The 21,750-nt window shown below is 37.1% G+C and overlaps 1 protein-coding gene across 1 annotated transcript in view; it reads right to left on the bottom strand.

Moving 5' to 3' along the window:
• Positions 1 to 21,750, bottom strand: part of SMARCA2 (SWI/SNF related, matrix associated, actin dependent regulator of chromatin, subfamily a, member 2) — a 111,769-nt gene that overhangs the window by 48,173 nt on the left and 41,846 nt on the right. The window contains exons 11-25 of the mRNA XM_009884274.1: positions 21,182 to 21,312; positions 20,903 to 20,963; positions 19,275 to 19,375; positions 18,827 to 18,974; positions 15,676 to 15,839; positions 13,826 to 13,892; positions 13,162 to 13,272; positions 11,370 to 11,612; positions 10,962 to 11,075; positions 9,361 to 9,468; positions 8,713 to 8,799; positions 6,907 to 6,953; positions 5,343 to 5,509; positions 2,425 to 2,588; positions 696 to 923 (exon numbers count right to left, since the gene is read on the bottom strand). Of these exons, the coding sequence (XP_009882576.1) occupies positions 696 to 923; positions 2,425 to 2,588; positions 5,343 to 5,509; positions 6,907 to 6,953; positions 8,713 to 8,799; positions 9,361 to 9,468; positions 10,962 to 11,075; positions 11,370 to 11,612; positions 13,162 to 13,272; positions 13,826 to 13,892; positions 15,676 to 15,839; positions 18,827 to 18,974; positions 19,275 to 19,375; positions 20,903 to 20,963; positions 21,182 to 21,312 (1,941 nt within the window). The remainder of the gene's footprint in view (positions 1 to 695; positions 924 to 2,424; positions 2,589 to 5,342; positions 5,510 to 6,906; positions 6,954 to 8,712; positions 8,800 to 9,360; positions 9,469 to 10,961; positions 11,076 to 11,369; positions 11,613 to 13,161; positions 13,273 to 13,825; positions 13,893 to 15,675; positions 15,840 to 18,826; positions 18,975 to 19,274; positions 19,376 to 20,902; positions 20,964 to 21,181; positions 21,313 to 21,750) is intronic.

The raw sequence follows: 21,750 nt of genomic DNA, 5'->3' as shown, positions 1-21,750 counted from the left end.
AGTCTGCAGTGACAGGCAAAAGAAGGGGCTCACCATTCCACAATCATAATTCCAGAGAACACAATGAAAAGACAGGGACATAAAGTCAGTGATTCTATAACCTCACTTCCCACTACTGCAAGGGAAAAATTGGCAGCTGTTTTTAAACATCTAATTGTTTATCGAAGAAGTTATAACCAGAAGTCCAGGTTGGACACAGCACCAGAAGAAAACAATTATTTTGCTGGCTTGCCCTAAGCCCAAAGCACATCAAAACAGATTTTAACCAGGATCCAAAAGAAGCACAGTAAGTAGGGTCTTTCAGGATTGAACCTAGGTAGTGCTAGTTGCTCAGCCTGTCTGAAAACCAGGTTACCTATTTTAACACATAAATGGGATTTAGGAACTCTTTTATAATCTGTTTTGGAAAAAAAATAAATCTGTTTGAATACAATTTTGGCCAAAATTATGAAAGGACTGAATGGGTTTAAGTTGCAATGCCTAATTCTACACTAAGATTTAATCATAGCCGTTACATTACAAACTATTACTGTCTGGCAAAAAAGAGAAAAAAATGAAGTTGTTTCATTCACTGGATGGTAAGAATATGATGACATTTCTAGTTTCAAAGGAGATGACAATCTTTGTAACTAACAAAAAAAATAACTTGGTACTTCCTGAAACATCCTTTTAGTGATTATTTTAAACAATCTTACCTCATTTTCTTCTTCGTGCTCCAATATAGCCTGTAGGAAGGCTCTCCTTTCGTGGCTTGAAGATTTCTGATCAAACATTCCAGCCTGAATAACTTTTTGATCTACATTCAGTTTATACTTCGCAGCAGCGAGTATCTTCTCTTCCACACTGTTCACAGTGCACAGTCGCAGGACTCGAACCTCATTCTGCTGACCAATTCGATGAGCTCGGTCTTGGGCCTGCAAGTCCTATTAGGCAAAAAACACAGAAAGTGGTTTATATTTTAAGTGTGCTACAGAAATCATTCTGTGCTTAAAGGATATTATAATGCTGAATTCTTTATGGTATAAAAAGGAGGTACTCCAGTCCACCACAATTCACATGGTTCATTCTTCATTGTTTTCTTTCCCAAAACTTCATCAGAACCCAGCAGGGGGAGAACCAAAAGGAAAAAACATGGACACGTTCTGTATGGTGTAAATGCAGTAAGCCAAAAACTTCTTGAAAGCATGTATAGTGACTGAGAAGGGCTAATGTATTTATTTTTTCCCTTCTGTTCAAAGCTCATGTCCTTCCTATCCAGAATGAACCCTAAAGTAAAGTATCTCTTGACTGCAGGAAAAGAAAGCAACAAAACTACTAGCAAAACAACATACATAAATTTAGCTACTAAATGCCATTGCTAATTCTTAAATATGTTGACTAAAAATTATTTGATCTGTTGAATCAGCTTTTAACTTGTAATACCTGTGCTAGAACAGCTTAAATATGATCTTCCTGATTGAAAGCTCTTAAATATGATCTTCCTGATTGAAAGCTCTGATCTACAAGACTGTGAATCAACGTACCTATTTTTTGGTCAGGTGATTTCACTTAGAAATAGTGGAAGTAAAAAGTAGACTGCAGGTCAAAGGTAAAGAATTTATTAACTCAAAATCTCATCTATTTTCTTTGGGGAACAGAGAAATCCATTAATTCATATACATGATGTGTTTCTACTTCAGCATAGTCAGATAATGAATGCTATCAGAATTTTGTGCTACCTTCCAACACAGAAATTTCTTAACGTTTTGAAAAAAAAAAAAAAGCAGGGAATGAGTTTGCCTCTTTCAGTCCAGCACCTTGTTTTTGCTACCGTTGTTAACTCTTCCCTTCTACAATTCCCTTCCCAAGCACTACATTTAATGCAGCTGCTGCAACCTAAAGGTGTATTTGAAGTTTGTACCAACAGTGAAGCTGAAGCTACAATATGAATTTGTTTATATATATTCATTCTCAGAAGCACAGGAAAATGGTAAAGCGAGGAAACAAAGTTTGCATTTCTGGAAATAGGCCGTTTTAAGTGCTAATTAAATGCTAATTTCCTGAGACAACCAGCACTCTGCACAGCCTTTACTAAAATATTGTAACCTACCTACTGAAGACTTACGGAGTTACTTATGAATGTCCTAATGGTTGAAGAATGAGTACAGTTAGACAAATGAAGCTTGTCTACAAGGCCCCTAGCTCTGAGGATTGCCTGAGACTCAGATAAAACATATACAGGCACAGAATTACTCTACTAATTCAAACCAAAATATTTCCTGATTGTAGCAGTTTGCCTCACTAATTAATTCCTCTCAAAACAGCATTTTACGACTTACCCAAATCCATTACTTTCACCCCAGGCTATACCAACTTAAAGAAGCAATTCAAAACAGCATCATGATTTCTTTGCACATTTCATGAAAATAAGTAAATAAAAATAACCTGGTGAGGATTCCAGTCACTATCAAAGATTATAACAGTGTCAGCAGCCTGGAGATTTAAGCCTAGCCCTCCAGCCCTTGTACTCAGCAAGAAGATGAAGTATTGTGACCCAGGTTCATTGAACTTCTTCAACAGAGCAGCTCGATCCTCTGATTTTGTTGTGCCTGAGAAGAAATAAAAAAATACCCTATAACAACAAGTGAACTGAAATAATATCAATATAACATCAGTTGCTAGGTGTATCTATGGAAGGGAAATTTTAGCTCACTTGCTTTTTGCCATCTCTGCCACATTTTCCATAATGCAGAGTAAACACTGGCCACAAATGTTTTGGTCAATTGCCTATCACATCTAACAGACAGACTTCTAAATACCTCTTAAGTATTTCTTTTGACATTTCAAGAGTGGACTTTAAAATATTGGCTAACTTTGTTATACCTTTTTATGACTCACATAAATTTCAACTAAAGTTACAATACACAAACAGGAGAGAGTTCCAGTTTTGATTAGTGCCTTCTGGCCACAACAGCATCTAAATATTTTTAAAAGTGATTAATACAGAGATTTATCAAAATGTCAGTGTTAGCCTTCAGAGCCATAATTAATACGAAAGGATTGAAAATTCTTAAAATGTCCCGTCTTGAGGGTGATGGTCTACAATAGCTGAGGGAAAGATGGCAAGGAATTCAATCAGGGTGAAAACAGAGACAACGTTCTAAGTAAAAACCCAGCCCTGTGCACTCAGGTGACTGCATGAATTTCATGTACTTCAGCAACAGTCTATACAGATCACCTTAGCCTGCTCCACTGTTTGCCCTTCCTTTTTTACACTTCTGTCTGTAACTGAAAGCCAAAGTAAGTCTGCTATTTTTATTCAGGTGTTGATGTATGTACAAAAAGATTAAGTTTTTCTATTACTGGGATGACAGCTGGCTGCCAGATGCCCACCCTCCCCAAACCTCTCTCACTCCACCTTGTCAACACTATACAGGAGGAGAAAATAAGATGGAGAAGTTCCTGGGCTGAGATAAAGGCAGATTAATAAGAAAAGCAAAAGCTGTGCATGCAAGCAAAGCAAAAAGAGTTGCTACTTCCCATCAGCAGGCAGATGTCCAGTCAATTCCTGGAAAGCAGAGCCTCAGCACCCATAATGATTGCTGTAATGAGGAATGTCCCTGCACCCTCTTCCTTCCCCTCAGCTTTTATTGCTGAGAACGTCCCTTTGGTCAGTTTGGGTCAGCTGTCTCGGCTGGGTCCCAGCTCACCCCCAGCCTACTGACCTTCGGGGTAGAGTGGTGGTTTGGAGAGAAAGCCTTGACACTGTACAAACACTGCTCAGCAACAGCCAAAACACTGGAGTGTTATCAATGGTGTGTTATCAACCCTGCTTAGCCACAAATACAAAGCACAGCGGGATATAGGCTGCCAGGAGGAAAGTTAACTTCATCCCAGCCAGACCCAGTACAATCAAACAGCTGACCTGCTGGCCCACAGAAACCTATTCCCTTAAGAAGCACACGACTTGGGTCGCAAATATTCTATGTGAGCAGACACCTGGATAGAATCTACATATATATTACATTCCAGCATGGAAGGTATCTGTCATCACAAAACTGGGAAAGAAGAAAAAAGGGTTCACCTCACTAATGAGTGCAAAACCTCAAAGAAAACAAGGAGCTGTATTTATCATATTGTGTATTGCCACAGACATTCTAGAATGAAGAAGAATTCATTTAAAAATACATGGTGTAAGGTAATTTAAAACATTTTAAATGTCGTAAGATTTTTCTTTCTTGAACGGAAGCATTAAAACACCTGCAGACTAGAGGCACAAGGAGGCTTTTGTTAGCATGGTACTATGTTCTCCAGCCAGTTTTGACCAAGACACCCTGTGACACAGTGAGACAGCTCATTTGTGTCTCAGTTTCATTACCCAGTTTTACGTTTGAGAATAACAGTGTTTCAAGTTTATGTTCATTAATATTTTTAAAGCATGACAATACTTCTCAGCGTTACTTTTTCTTCCAAATAAAGCATGAAGCAGAGATATATTGAAATGCTGTAAAAAGAATATTCAAAAGGACCCTAAACTCTCACTTTATTCGTGCTGTTCTTTATATTTTTCTTAAATCATTGTTTTTATATTAAAAAGGTATTCTGATAAATGCTGCTGGCCCTATGTAATCCTATAATGTGTGCTACAAATACATTAAAAATAATTATTTAAGAAGGTCAGTATAGGGCAGAGATCACTAACATTGAAGAAGGCGAAAATGAAAACTTCTTTCTAACAGGTTTAAGCCTCAGATGGGATATGCTATTTTACTTAATTCCCTTTCAGTATTACGCCACTATGTTTCTAAACCATCTTTTCATTCAAAAGTAATACAACATATCTACACCTAAAGTAATCGAGGCTACTGATCTTCCTGTGAAATTCAGGAAGAAAACTACAGGTAATAGTTTATCTGTCACTGAAATTCAGCTATCCTGTGGAGAACAGCAGTCAAACTTTAAACAGATAAAAATTAATTAATTCTACTGGCATTATCATCCCTTACCATGAGAATACTTTCAGGCAACTTAGACAGTGACAACTGAGGAAGATGGAGAATTACTTAAGATCAACTCTACTGAGAGAGACAAAAGTATATCTTGCTCAGTAAGTCTGTAATGATAGGGAAAATTCTAGTAAACTGCGGCTTAAGGGTTGACTGCCATACCTTCGTGATAAATACTCCTGCAGACTCTTCCTTCAAGGATTTGTCAAACCATTTTTTGAATCTGTTTACACTATTGTAAAGTCACTTCACAGCACTGGTGTACTAGGAAGAGAACCCACACCCCCCACCCCCAAACTAATGAAGCATGCTACCTTCTAACTTGTTATTTATCCTTTTTTTTTTCATGTAGCTTACCATCAAGACGCAGGTAAAGGAAATTCCTAAAGGCAAAGTAGTCTTCCATAATGGTCATGAGTGACGTCATTTGACAAAAAAGCAGCACGCGATGGTTAGTAGCTCGTAACTTTGGTAGAATACGATCGAGTAGCTCAAACTTCCCTGAGGCCCGATAAAGTTCAGCTCTGTTGAAGAGGAAAAAGCACAGTAAATGTCAGAATGAGGCCTCATTGAGAAAAGTTTTTAGTCATTATCACGTCAGAGTATAACAGAAAGATTAATGTACTTAAGATAAACAAGACTAATAGCACTTCTCTCTCTTTAAAATTGTTTATTTTGGGTAAAATAAAGAAATAAACACCCACGTGAATTCCTGTTGGCAAAGGACTTTTCTTCAACTACAAAAACTGTATGGAGTTTCAACCACACAGAATACCTTCCTTTATGAAACTTAATTCTGTTTCATTATGTATCAAAACAAGCATTATTTCCCAGCTACATAAGCATTTTATTGGTTATTCCCCTGCTAGTGTTGCTTTCTACTGGCATTTAATGCAGCTGTAACTTGTATTCATCAGGCACGTTAGAAACAAATCCCTTTCCACTCTACTATGCACATGGAAGTGAAATATTCCAAACTGAACTAATATACAGAGACAATGGGTAGAGTTTGACAGAGGATATACTCTTTAGCCATATAACCTTAGTAGTCCTGAACGTTTAGTTTCTTTGATTAGCTGCTCTTCTGCCTTCGATGCTGTGAATTGCAAAACAGGCTCTTATCACTGAAATTCAAGTCATAACTGAGAAAATGAGTAAAAGTAAACAGGATGTCTAATTCAGCATCACAGTGATATGCTTTACAAAAATAAATTTCACATAACTTCTTTCTAACCTTGAGCCTGTACTCAAAATACAAGTTATCATTAGCAACAGTATACTTAAGTCCACAAGATACACGGTCTTCTGATAATCAGCAAAAGACTAAACTGTTCAGGAGACAAGCACTCTGTGATACTAGCTAAGCAGACAAATAGTCTAGTATACTAGTTAAGGAAAAAAAAAGAAGTGTCATTAACACCTAAACAGGAAGGGCGTCAGATGGAAGATACACACCTTTCCTTTAGAAAGCATCCATTTCTAGACAGTTGCACAAAGAAGTGCCAAAACCAAAATTTAAATCTATTTCATTTCAAAGAATGGAAGAAATGCTACTTTAATTTGGAATAAAGATGGTAAAGAGGGAAAAGCAGAAGGCAAAAGTAACAAAAAAGAGAAGAAAATCCCAACTGATATCTCTGAAGAGTCATTCCAATTAATTTCAGATAGTATATAAGCTATTTCAAAATAAGAGGAAAGGAAGACTTCAGTTTACTGTCATCTCTGCCTGTGCTCCTGAAAGAGACGGAGGATCATAAAAAGCTCATATAACACTTACAGTACTGTTATCTTTTCCTTTAGATATGTGCCCTGTGCCTCCTCTGCCTTTCTATAAACTGCTCAAGTTTGTTAGCATGTACCTTCTAGAAAAAAGTAGTTAGTTCCAATATAACATTATGAACAGGAGGAAAAACTGAGTTACCCATTGATGACACCATTTGAGTAGCCTAAATGTTCAGCGAAGGACTCCTGCAGAGTTACAAGCAATAAAGAGATTATTACAAACTCCACAGTAACCCAAAATTATGCATTCTTATATCAATTAAATTAAATACATAAGCATTGCAGTTTGAGTTCATACTCTTGGAATCTACCCTGTAGCAACAGTGCTCTGCTTAGTGTTTTCGTGTACTACTATTACTTGAAATTCATGGTTTGCAGAAGTAACTTCTGTCAGCACATATTTTACCAGATTACAAATAAAGGAGAACCTAATTAATTTATACTAATTACCAGAAGACCCATTTGCAAATTACTTAATTAGTTAGCATGCAAGAGAACAAACAGTGAAAACTACAATGATAATACATCACAGTACATACTTAATTCCTAAATGTAACTACATTCCAGATATTTACATTTTCTATCTTTCCAGATATATCATTATATTTATGTATTTTGGGTCCTAATGAGAGATGCTGTAAAGATAGTACATCTTTGCTGAAAAGACAAGGTGGATAGGACAATTTTTGTTGATATTGTAAAAGATCAGCAGCCTGCTAGTTATAAAGACCCTACACATGGCATTTTGTACTAGTGTCTCTACATCATAAATTAGGCCTAAGTATAGATTAAGTTGCTCTGCAACATCTTAAATGAAAAAAACCAACTTCATTTTTTAAAGACAACGTCTCCACAAGATTAAACACTTTAAAACTAGATTTCAGATTGCCAAGAAAAAGCTGGCAGTTGGTCCATCTGTTTGTTGAGAGATATTAGTTGTTTAGCTTAAATAAGTAAGTTTTAATTAGAATAATTTACTTAGGGTTATAATATGGTGTGATCTATGCTGTTTGCCTAGCTTTACTTAGCATGAGTAGCTAGATTTGCTGAAGCCTTTAGGCTGCAATGGAGTTAATTTTCTTAATAAAGTTCCTAACAGCTGGTACAGTGCTGTGTTTAGTCTTTTAGTATGAAGAAAATACTGATAACATGCTGATGTTTTGCTAGTGTTTTCCCTAAGTCTGGGACTTTTCAAGTTCTCCATGTTCTGCCAGTGAGCGCAGGTGCACAAGAAGCGTAAACCAGAAGATAAGGAGGCTACAACCATCAGCAGAGACTGCAAATCAACAGCATAAAAGCAGTCAACAGCCTGCCTGCCTGGACTCAGAGAAAGAATCCAATAAGGTGTTAGAAGACCCCAGACCAAAAAATCACCATTGGATTAAAAGATGTGTGAAAAGCCCGTGAAGGTACAGGTATAATTGCCCATGAATTTCTTTGTTTGAAGTCCCTCTTTGGAAGTAACCAGCCCAAGCTGACCCTGCCACTGTACCTTTCAATTTAACTACTTATTTTTATAAAATCCAACATCTGAGACTCTGCTATGGGAAACCTGCGTTCGAGCCTGAAGAAAGAGGAAGTGCACGCACCTGAGATTAAATATGTGTGTGTGCATGTGTGTGAGGAGTCGAAAGGGGCACCTGTCAGCTCACTGGAGTTGCCATCACCCACTGTGAAGGGACTCTGGTCCTAGCAGTTAAAGACTTGGGTGGTGTGTGTGTGAGACTCTGTGAACGGCATGTGAATATTCAGGCAGCGGCTTCTCCTTTAACACGTTTATAAAATAAGGGACTATAACGATAGTGTTCTTCAAATGTGTCCTTTTCAGCACAAATGATGTGGACAGAGATGTCCTCTCCCACACACATAAGCTTTAACAGCAGTTTTCTACTATGTTAGCTATCTGAATAAAAACAACTCTCAAAATCAAACCTGTCAGTCTTACCTCAATGTGTTGAAACATATACGGGTGATTGCATATCTTTCTCAATTGCATGATAGTGTTCATGAGAGTTTTTGCCCCGCCTTTTCCCTATGGGTACAAACAATGCAAATCAAATGATTAATCTAATTTCTTATCTTGTTAAAGAAGGTTTTGAAAGGAATTTTTAAATGCAGCATAAAAATACTATACCCCAAACCTGAACACCACATCACTGAGAAAAAAAAACCAACCCAAACCACAAAACCAAAAATCAGCAAAAAATCAGAAGCTACTACGCAGTTGTCTCACTGTATAAATCATAAGAATGTTCCATAATAAAAAAGGAAGACCTGGAAGTAATCCATGCAGTGGAAGGTACATTACTGGATTAAACTTGGCAAAGGAAAATGCTGTTTTTTTTCCAACATTGCCTGATAGCAGAAAAACATTGTAACTACAGTGACTACAAGCAGTATCTTTTCCTTGTAAACAGAGCGCACAAGCTGCGGTCTTGTAAAACAAAAGCATGTCTGATAGAGATTTCTTTTCCCATGACAGATACCTGTTGTAAAAGCCTACATACTAATTTTATATAAAAGAGAAATCATATTGTTAATGTGTTTCATCATAATACGTTGTTTCCTACGTGTTTTAGTCTTTCTTTTGTACCTTCTTGTCTTTTTCAGAACCATCTGTGAGAAGGATTCCCTTGGCTTGCATGTGACGGTACAGGATCTTCTGAAGAGCTGACATATCACATTTGATCACGTATTCCACCTAGTTTGAAAAAAGAAAAACAACCATAAACACAGACATAAAATTAGTAGGATCCAACTGCAGGTTCTTGTCATCCTAAACCACAAGCCAAAAACCTACTAATCTTTTATCCATACCCTAATACCACATATGATTTCAGTGAGCAGCAATCCAACTGCAAGCACAGCAACAAGTATCTCAAAAGATTATCTGTGAGAGTCACAACTACCATGAGACAGTTGGATCCTAAGACTGCAACTACAGAATTGCCAAACATATTTTTTCTCATTCTGTAATTTTAACAGTTAAAAAAAAGTAATTTTTGAAAAGATTTAAAGATTTTAAAGACTTATAAGATCTAATGAAACGGATAAACAGGCTTTGGTCAACAGGTTCAGTCCTTAGGACTTGGACTAATTTTTTTTTTCGTAAAGAAGAAAATGGAAACAAAAAGAAACATGGTCCTCTGAGTACCAGTATGTATGAAACTTCTAAATCACCCTCCTGCAATGCTTATTAATGAATATATCAAATACAGTGGCTCTAACTGGCAATCTTGATAGAAACAAATATTTCAGTAATATTTTTAAATATCAGCAGGTTTAATTCTCAAATAAATGCTTCTGAGGATACTGAGAATCTGACATTTAAAGGAACAGAAAGTAACAACAGTAATAGTGTTCACAACACTATAAAGACAAAAAAGAAATTCTAAAAGAGCCTTTCCTTTGAGTACTGTCACTAAGCATTTGAACAGAGCTCTTTTTTCATTCAGCTCGTGTTAGTTAGATCATAACACAACTTACAAAAATTCAATTTTGGTATGGTTTTAACCCATATACCTTAGCACCAAATTTTTCCACGTACATCTTAAATTTACTTTCTAATTTAGTTGCTGTTGTTATTCTGGGAAGGGCGAATGGAGAAAGTGATGCACGATTGCAGAGGAGGACAGGGTGGGGCAAGGTAAGTTACCCAGAGATGAAAACAATGATGTTTCAAGTCAGAAGAGAATTTTATGTTCTGAATTAAAAAAAACTTAAGTAATTTCAACAAGACACTTTACACAACTCCTGAAATTATAACACAGGACAAAAATCTGCCTGCTTTATACAATCCAGTAGTCCTTTAGGAATTTCAGCGAACCGGCTAAGGGAGCTAAGGTTCTAACCAGTACTGGGAGGATGGGACAGGACAGAATCTAATCCCCAGTGTATGGCTGACTCACTCACTACTTGAAACCAGATAATATGGAAATAAGTTGCATGTCTTATATGGATGACTATAAACAGAATTAAAGCTGTAAGACTGATCAGGAATCCTGAGAATGCAGAAACTTCAGGTATTCAGGCTTCCTCAGTGGCCAACTTTCTTTGCAGAATTATAAATAAACAAATCACAGCAACAACAGATGCTAAAGAAGTCCTCTTTTGTAAAATAAATCTGAAAAATGAACATTACATAATGCTTAAAAAAAGTATTGAGCCCCTTCTGCAACTCCTCTCATTGCAAACCTTTTCTGGCAGTTGAGACTCAACCTCTTTCTTCAATCTTCTCAGCAAGAAGGGTCGGAGCACTTTATGGAGACGACGGATGATCAGAATAGTTTCTTCCTCATTTAAGTCAACCTACAGAAGTTTATAAAAGTCACTACAAGGCAACTCAGTACATTAAGTAATGTCTTCTCTCACATGAAAGGTTAGGTATGTGCAAGAATTACTTGCATGTTACAACCAAACTGACTCTGAGTTAAAAGAGACACCAATACTAAAAGTTGCTGGCAGTATGAGAAAGATGGCTTTTAGCTACATTAATTCACTAAACACCAGGGAGAGTTCAAAGACTAATCCATTTGTAAAAGCTCCTTTTTGTTTTCATCAAAGTGGTTTGTTTCTGATGTTTTAAAAAAAATGCCACAGTACCCTTTCTCCGGTCATGGCAAATGGAGCGTTGAACCACTGTTCAAAGGTGCTACAGCTCTTGAAAATGGTTGGGAGGAGGAAATTGAGAAGAGCCCAAAGTTCAGGCAGTTTGTTCTGCAATGGAGTCCCAGTCAGCAGTATTCGCCTAGGGGCCACATAGTGAGTATTCAAGACCTGAGTCAGCTTGCAGTGATGGTTCTTCATTCGATGGCCTTCATCTACTATCATGTATTTCCATCGAATCTGCAAGAAAAAGAAGAGAAGTTGGCAAAGTTAGAGCAGGTCAGACTTAGTCAAATTCTCTGCAACAGGTGCAGAACAAAAATATTTCAAGCCTGAGACATCAGTCATTCTCATTTACGAGAAAAGCCTAATCAAGCATCACCCAAGTACCAGTGCCTTTGCAAGCAGCAAAACCAGAAACAAACGCTAGGTATGCTGAATCTGAAGCTGAATTCTGACTTGAATTGCAACAGCAAACAGAGGGTTCCTCCTATTTCTGGGAAAGAGATTAGGGTGACTGGCTCTTCGAAGTCAGAACATGGTTCACAGGGAAAGAAAGAGCCACATAAACTCCAAATAAACCTGTCTGCAACAAGAACCTTGAGAGGAGACAAAAGCCTTTTCAGACAGAATAACTATGCCCACAAACAGCAACCTTGGACTTTGTTTTGTTTCAGCTAATCCTGTTTTTACTCAAGAAAGAAGCAGCATAATTAAGATTATCTCATCTCAGTCTCTACTTCCTAATAGAAAGAAATGACTGCTTAAATGTAGTCACAACAGATTTTGAAAGAAAGTTGCTGAAGCTCTGTTACCACCTGTACTACAACATGGGCAGTCAACACATGCCACACTAACCACATGACTAGGAAGGCCTCGGTTTGTACTTTCATAGGTGCTAACTAATTCAGTTTCTCAGGACAGGTTGATTGGCATAGCGCTGTCCTTCCTATCTTTTATCAAAGGTGGTCGAAAACCAGAGAGGAAGGAAAACTCTGCAGTCTCAAACTGTTCTACAGTGTTCAGAATTATGCTACGAAAATGCATTGCCTTTGTATCAGAGAGGAAATATGAATAACTTAAATATGTAGTATGTAAGAGAATGAAATAAAATGAAAGCGAACAACAAAGGGACAGAAGGACCATGCGGTTTCTTCGTATGGTGAAACACCTCCTTAGTCTGCTTTGTATGTACATGAAACAGTCTTACAATACAGCAGCTTTCAAATTAATTCATTACATTTGAGGCACACCTGTTGACAAGTTAGTGAGCCTTTGAGAACGGGGCCATGTATAATAAAGAGTCTGGATACCAAATTCGTGATACAGGTAACTACTTATTCATTTGTGAAAAAGTGACCACATAGCTGAAAAAGCCCTAATAAGAGTGAGCTTCAGGTCAGAAACCTGAAACGGAAAAAAATTTCCATTTTTTCCAGAAATGGAAAAAAAATTAATTCATGACTGCAGATTAGGTTAAACGCTGTTAAGCAGAGGGGAGAAAAGTCATGTTTTTTCAAGGACAGGCAGGTGTACAGTACTGACAGAAATGCACAAAGGAATTAGTCTCCTGGATACATTCAGGAAAATGCTGGTGTTTACATGGAGAAAAGCTATGACTGAGAAGTCCTACCAAAACAGAGGAACAGAAAAGTAAATGTGAGGTTTAACTTTTATTGAAGGACAGAACAACTCAGGACTTCCCTATAAAAGAAAAATGTGGCTTGTGCTACACAGCTTTTGAAGGTGTCTTAAAGGTCTTGCTGTTAAGAGATGACAGTCATATTACCTTAGCAAGGATATGTTTGTCCTTTATTATGTACTCATAAGTAGTTAAAAGAACATTAAATTTTCCACTTCGAAGCTGAGGAACAAGTGAGCGGCGCATTGCAGGTGTACCCTAAAAAAGACAGAGAAGTGAGTACTTACTCTTTCTTCTGATGAAGAAAATGTATCATTTTTATGAATTAGCAGGCACAGAGCAACCACAGGAAATTGTAATCCTACAGTACTGCAAACAATATTATCGGTGCCTTCCAGACTTCTTCAAAGTACTTCCCCTAAACTGTTGCTAAACTGTAAAGCTCTATTTACAGGGCACTGGAAAGATATAACTAGCAGTATAGTCTCCTTAAAAATTGCTTGGCCATACCAATACTACAGTAGCCACACAGCAAAGTATTCAGCTATGTATAAAATGTGAAGTAGTTATCATTTGTATTACTCTCATCAGAAGCCTTGCAATGTGATAATTAACAATTTTATTCTGCATTTCACGGTGTGAAAGTAATTACAGTTTATAACAGCTGTCTTAGTATGATTAACTCGCACTGCCTGACACACATGACAAAACTTCATGAGCAAACAGTTTAGAAATGCATGCAAAGGCAGAGGAAAAACTGGGTCTATTCTCATTCCTTCAACTCTACAATCATATAAAAAGCAAATCAAACCTTGTAAGATATCTTCACCACAGAAGGAGCCCATTTGTCAAATTCATATGTCCAATTGGATAAAGTCCTATCATGGAGATTATAGAGAAAAGCGAATATGTTACATCATTTGAAGGTCAAACTTTATAAATGTTTCCAAGTGGTTGCCAACTTCTCAACATATTTCATGTAATCAACCCCCATAATTAACACTATATTTAAAAAAATGCCTTTAATATACTGTAACAAAATACAAGCATCTCTGAGAGGGGAGTAAACAGAAAGAAGTGTGAAACCCTCTTTCAGCTCATATTCAGGGGTCTCTCTGAAACCAATTCAGAGTAATATTTTACGTGCATCTTTGTACTTTGGAGCATATTAAGGATAAGTAAGATAAACCTGAACAAAAAATAGATTTGTAAGTTCTTTTGTACTACTTATCATCCAAAAACTGATGAGACAACTTTTGAAGTACAGACTCATGAAGTTGACAACAGAATTCAGCTGTGTTCTACTTGAGTAGAACTACTCACAGTGCCACTATGCACATCCATTTTTGCACTGTGCTTTTGCTGTTTTATGACAACAAATAGGTTTTTATGGCTAAGCTAGTTGTTATCATGATACAGCAGCAAAAAACAATCTGGAGGATTTTTGGTTGCTTGCTTTTTTTTCTTCCCCTTACTGGACCTGTGATGGCAGCAGTATAAGCTATTAAGAAAAGGCAGGGAAAGGCAGCTTTTAAAATGTATACGAGAAAGAAATTTCAGCTCCTCTCTTTTAGAAACATAAGAAAAAATCGTTACAGAATACTTAAAAGAAATATGTTATTTTTACTGTTCCAATGTGAAATCTGACATCTATAACAATCTGACTGTATAACACAAATTTTTAACTTTGTTTTACTTCATAGGCCTTCTCCCAGTGATTTCTTTTCACACTATAGCTTATCATTTGTATTCATACAATTAGGCACAGCTGTGGTATTTATGTTAGTCAATCAGTAGCAGCACAACCAGAAGACAGGATACTTCGAGAGAAATCAAAAGAGCTGGCCACAAATAAAATTTACCCCAATCCTACAAAACATTTGTACACTCAGCACAATTGGTGGACAAATTATCTAGTGAAAGGCTAGGCCACTTCTGCACATCAATCAAGTCACACACACAAAAAAGTAAACGACCCTTCAATATCTTACATCAGTTTTACAATGCCCAACAGTTTTTATTTAAAACACAGCACTTCAAATCACTGAAACCCACACCTCACCTTTGGAGAAAGGAAAATGCATTAAAAGAAATGTATAAAACAAGCATTTTGGACAGTTAAGGAAAAGCAAAAGGGGGCAGCACAATAAATAATCATGATCTGAACACTTGACCAAAGTGTGAGTATCACTCCCCAAGGCTACATCCACGGCTAATTATACACGACTTAAAAGATCATCCAACCTCATTAAAGCATGATTGCTTGGTATCACGTGGGGCACCAGTTGTTTAAAGAATTAAGCAACAGATTTTTAATATCACAGTTAAAAGTTGAAGGGGAAACTGCAGGCATGTAATATGAAAGAAATACCATCCCCCTCTTGTGGCTTCAGAGTGAATTACAGTAAATTCACTACTCGGTTCTGAAAAGAGGGGACAGTGAAACTAACGGAATCAAGTGCTTTAGCAGCCTTCTGGTCACCCTTCCAATTTCAGACAATTACCTGGGAAGAAATGATCAAAGAAAACACTGAATACATGCTCAGTGTAATCCCACTGTGCCCCTGATCTTGTCATTCCATGCACAGCAAGTGTGTGCTGCGAATAAACCGATCTGCAGATGCTTAGAATGGTAACAGCAGAAAGGGGTCCTTTACTTACGAAAGGGGAACAATGATGAGATAGGGGCCATTGAGTCTTTTGTGCTCCATCAGGTAAGTGATGAGTGCAATGGTCTGTATTGTCTTTCCTAGTCCCATTTCATCAGCTAAAATTCCATTCAGATTGTTATTATAGAGTGAGACCATCCATTCCAGTCCCTGAAGCTGAAATGAAGAATAATAGTTTCAGTTATTTAAAACCTACAGAAACAATTAACACCAGTACTACAGAATCAAGGTTCTGATGTCCCTGCCTACTTAGATGTGACATTTCCTTAATAATACTATATGCACAAGGATCTCTGGCTATCTTAACACCCTCCCCCACAAAAAAAAACAACCCAAAAAACAAACCCAAAGCAACATAAGTTTCTGGTAAGATCTATATGGAAATAATCACTCCTGTTTAGCAGAGCCCACAATAAGAAGTCAAATTTCGTACATGGAGGTTTTTTTGGACTGCACACAAAGCAACACAGGTACTCACATGTAAGATTGATAAATACTTAACATTACAAGAGTTTGTTCTTCAATTTCAACACTGTCAAATGTTAAACTTTCTGTGTACATTTCATGTCATTTGCCTGTGTCAATTAAAATCTTTCAAAATCAAACCCATCAAGTCTGCACAAAACACGTAAGCGTCACACTTTTCAAGGGCACCACGGGTATGCTAAAGCTCTTGTAGCACATGTCCATTTAGCGTCTGCTGTCTATACCTCCACATGTGAGAGCAGGCCTCCAGTTATGCCTTGCGTATAAAATCTGGGAGCTGGAAGGAAGCCCAAGTATTGTAGCTAAGAAATGTCTACATAACAGAGTTTCACACTCCAAGAAGTACTGCTAGAAAGCACTGAGTCCGATTATTCCCTTTTTACACAGACTTCCACATATGCGTGTATCACATTACTCACACAAGTGCAAAGTATCCAAAATAATGCTGCCAATTTACTGGCTTTATGTATATGCTGATTGATTTATATTTAGGTATTAAATACTCAGGCCACCATCAGAATTTGTTCTGCAACTGCATGTCCCACTTACAAAGTAACTTCAGAATTGAGAAAAGGAAAACTGCCTTTTCTACATCATTGAACTTTCTCCACTAACATATACCTATATGAAGAAAGAGATAATCTGACCAAACTTGACAGTAAGAAAAATAGAAAAGTGGAAAAAAAATGGAAAAAAGGATGTAAAACGTAAAATGTAAAATCTAGAGGACAGGGAAACACATGGAGTGAAGGGGAAAGTCACAGAACAGTCTCCTTCAGAACATTCTTGCTAGAACCAATGCCAAGCCTCAAAACTCCTGACATAAAGCTCCTTAAACAAGTGTGCCTCTTACCCCTGATGCAATTACTGTATAGAACAGACACCATGAAGGACAAATCTACTTATTCAATTGCTAGATACATTGAGCAGCTGAAGAACCTGCTTTAATTGGTAATCCCCATGTCTGTGTAACTCCACAGACTGAATTATTTTGCTTTGTGGCACTCAGACAAATTGCATTGCAAAACACAGATCTGCATAATTTAATAATATTTCTATGTTCTGTAAGTAATTACAACTCAGGAAGTAATGGAATTATCACAATCTTGGTTTCCCATCCATGACTACTTTAAGCCAATATGGCCATCGTATTAGTATTGTTATACACTATTCATTTAGTACATAGGGTAAACCTTCCCAGACAATGAATCGGGATTATGCAGTAAAGGCAGCTGTTGACTGCATCTGTTGGCTCCCTTTCATTCGTTGCACAAGCTGGACAACATATTGACAATGAGGCAGCAAAAATACAGAGGGCATTACAGCTAAGAAAGTGGCATATTTCTCTATAAGGCTGGATTCAATCTTTCCTTAGTCACAGCATTCCTCAATGGTGCCAGAAAAGTTATTTAATCCTGAATGACACATTCCTCTTTTTGTTAAGGGTTCACAGTGAGACACCTAGAAGTGCTAAGGGATTCACAACAGAATTCAAATTCAGATGGAATTTTGCTATGAACAAGTAGGATCATGGGATTATTCAGTCTGGAACAGACTTCAGGCAGTCTCTAGGCCAATCCCCCCTGCCCAAAGCAGGTCTAGCCTTTGTGCTAGATTGCTCAAGGCTTTACATGGTCAGTGGTCAAACACCTTCTAGAGAAAACTTCTCTGAGCCCCTGTTCCACAGTGGTGCTGTCCTCTTCTGTAAACTCAGTGTGAACCCTCATTTCAGCTTTTGTTCATTGTCTGCTGTTTTCCCACCATGTCCCACAGAGAGGAATCCAATATAAAAACATTAAAATGCTCTGAAAAGAGGAATCAGCTTATCTCTTGAATTTGAAATTATTTAAACAAGCTACTGTAATAGATGGGAGCGCTGAGGAGCACAGGAAGCAGGGGCTGAAATCATAATGCTTTGCACAATTAGGAAACAGTCTTCCTCTTAGTTCTCTGCGAGTAGAAATAGATATACATCTTTATGACATCTTGTTGAGTAAGTATAATTCTTTCTTTCATGTGCATGTAGAAATATCGTTCTGACTGCTGAAAAGAAGCAGGTTCTTGGAGTTTCCTAGAAAGCTGTACAACAGTGGAAGTGCTGAAAACATATACCAACATCATTTTCAATCATACTTGAATCTAGCTTATGCCAGAACACAGAAGTTCCTAGTTACTAAGCCCACTGGACGTCTGTAAAGAATAGGAGACATCAACCTCCATAGTAAAATATTTCTAGTTTTCAGATTTTGTCTATCACTGCAGTGAAATATTAGGATCTTAATTTAAAAATAAAATCCTGGAGTTTTTAATACTAGAAGAAGAAAGATACTGTTAACCCACCACAAACGAAAACAATAAGTAGAACTGAAATTCCAGGTCAATGAGAAGGATAGTAAAACCAAAATATTATTGGTATGCAATGAAAAAAAAAGTTACAGGTATGTGCAGAAAGCTGGTATTATTATTCAAGCACTATGTATGAAACATTACCCGTGATAGGTAACTGTCATTGCTTTGTCCATGTAATTCCCAAATTCTAACCTACTAGAGATCTTGTATTTCTTAACAAATTTTCAGTTTGTCACTTGAAATGCCAAACTGACATGTCGAGCATAATTCCAAGTTTTAAATATTTTAATGTTTTAATAATTTCTCACCTGATAATGTTTTAGTGTGCCATTAATAAGAAGAGAAGACTGCTTTTCCACCCTTTCTGTGATTGCATGAGCAACAGTGTAGTAGGACTGAGACCCTCTAGCACTATATTGCATGCTATATTCATCATCCACATCTTGTTTGGCTGTCCTGGAAAGCAGAAAAAGAACTAAAGTGAATTCCCACAAACAAGTTTTTTTGACCACAATCCACATATTTATGTCTAAAGAAACAGTGCAGATCCCCAGCTGTGGTGAGTAGACCAAAAGGTGCAAGCTACCTTACAAACAGTATGCAATTAACACCAAATGATCATGTTCCTTCTCCTGCAGATGTTCATGCCAGAGGAGCTACCACAACTCACTGTAATCTAGAGCAAGCTGCTCTTGGGAAACACCACCATAAGAAATCACAATTCCCAACAAAAACCAGCACCTGAAGAACACTCACTCTATGATTTGCTTTGCATCTTTCTCAGAAACTTCCTCACTGTTAGGATCCAGGAGTATTTTCTCATCTGCTTCTAACCTGCTTGATTCTTCTTCGTCATCCTGCAGAATACAGAAAAAGAAACAGGTGTGCTGGGAAGTGCAACATCTTCCTAAATCATACTTTCAACTGTCATTCACATATTGGTAGCTTTCATTAATCACTGCTTCATGAGAGAAACCTGAATCACAAAGTTCAGCGTACACCTATTCTGCAGCAGAATTACACTGCAGCATAACAAGAAGATAATTTTTGACATACATTAACCAACAGGAAGTTATGATACTTTGAAATAAAAAGTATTTTCACCTCAATTGACTTTACTTGAAAGCCTTATTCTGTCTACCATGTTCATGGAGAGGATTCCAATACTGTGCATATGTTTATATAATATTCCAGATGTGTGATAATTTAATAAAGCTTAAAAAACTGCCAAGAATTGCTGTTTTAGGCTTCTAGTTTCTTAACTTTTTAAAAACAGACCACATTTTTACTCTTTTTAAAATAATTTGTCTTCTGGCTACAGTTGCAATGGATAATCAACAACTTATAATCTCATTAATGAAGCCGAACAAAACACTGCTTTGAGTTCTGCATGTGTATTCTCCTAAGAATGACTTCCCCAGCTCTAAACAACACCGCTGCTGAAGAGTCTGTGCCAAAAATGTGGGCACATCTTTTAAGATTCTTCCTAGAAGGTTATCAGGCCCTCCCCTCCTATCTTAATGCTGAGGGTCTTGTAGAATTACATTAGCAGTAATCAGCCCTACAAAGGCATGTACCTTAACATCATAAAGTCCAGTCAGATTCAGTGGTCATTTGGTCTAGTATTGCAAAGACTGCTAGACTTAGGACCTCTGAATTCGATACCTAGTTCTGCTACTAGCCTAATGATTGAACATGGTCCTTCTCTAGTCCTCAGTTTTCCTCTCCTTTAGAAAGTACTTGTCTGCAAAATGCTATGCAACAATCGGTATTGATCACTTACAGTATCTAATATTATGACCCTGCAGGGGTCATAATATTGTGTGTGTTAATTTTAAGATTCTTTTTAGAATTTCTGTAATAATAGTTTTTAAATTACCATTAAAGTACTGAATCAAATAAGCCTACCCTGAACAGTCTGAATGTAAACCCCTGACATAATCCCTAACTTTTTAATATATATAGATAATATATAAATATATATAACAAATAACTGTGTTATTCAGAATAGCCAATAAAACCTCCAACGCTTAAACACTGAAGATGTTAACTTCATTCAGCACAATGACACAATACAGCCTTTTATGACATACGTTTTAAACCAGAAACTTGCTTGTATTCTCTGGTTCATGCTTCTTAATAGTCGAACTGGAATATTTACTTTTTCTAACCCTGATTAGCAGTACATAGCATTTACAGTATTTATGAAGGGCAACTGTTATGAACTGAGAAGAATTACAAAACCAGTTACTTTTCCTGCTTGTATTATTCTTAAAACGCTAACAGACCTGCAATCGCGTTCCCTTCCTTCCTTATGGAAAAGAGTAAAATATCACATCGAGTAAGTACTTGTTTTTCACTGTATTGCTTGTCACAGTACATACCTCCTCCTCATATTCAGAGCCACTTTCATCTTCACTGTCTGACCTGGGAGCAACTTCATAGCTGTACAAAGATGACAGAAAGATTATGAATTACAATTAACAAGAGGAGGAATTAGGTTCAATATATCTCCTACTCAGCTTACACATAATAAATTGAAAGAAGAATAGAATAGAATAGAATAGAATAGAACAGCATAGAATAGAAAATAACGAAGAGACGCCCATGAAAAGTATGAATGCAAACAGAAAAAGCAGCCTACTTTTATGCTAACTACTTACCCAGGGTTCATTTCCAGCCAAGCATCCAGCTGACTTGCTTTTGGTGCTTCTGGTCCAAGAAGAACTTTGCCTGTTTCAGTGTGAGTCACTTTGACTGGAAGGTCACTCATCTGACTGCTCTCATCTATGGGCTAGAAATTCAAATGTAATTTTATAGCATAAGCCAACTGAATTTCATGCTTGTCACATACAATAAAAAGAATGAATAGCATCTTCCAAATTCCACACCTGAACAAGCAGTGATGTTTTGTTATTAAAAGCCACACCTTCCCACATGGCTATTAACCAAACACTGAGTCACAGTATTTCTGTGTGTAACATACTCTATGTGACATCCACAAATATATGACAGTATACCAAATAAATTAAAAATAGCAGCATGGAAAAGAATACACTGTTGGATTCTGTGAAACAAGACACAAGGCATGTATGCTTATAGGCATTTAATCCTGTTATTTATACCAATGGACATCTGTAACAAAAAAAACATACATTGAACTTAAGATCTTTTCTCTTATATGGAGAAACAAGGACGTAACAATTTAGCTAACTTTTTAGGTAAAGAAGAC

The sequence above is a fragment of the Charadrius vociferus genome, unplaced genomic scaffold, assembly GCF_000708025.1.
Source record: "Charadrius vociferus isolate BGI_N301 unplaced genomic scaffold, ASM70802v2 scaffold183, whole genome shotgun sequence".
Classification (NCBI taxonomy): Eukaryota; Metazoa; Chordata; class Aves; order Charadriiformes; family Charadriidae; genus Charadrius; species Charadrius vociferus.
This window is presented reverse-complemented; position numbering and strand designations above follow the sequence as displayed.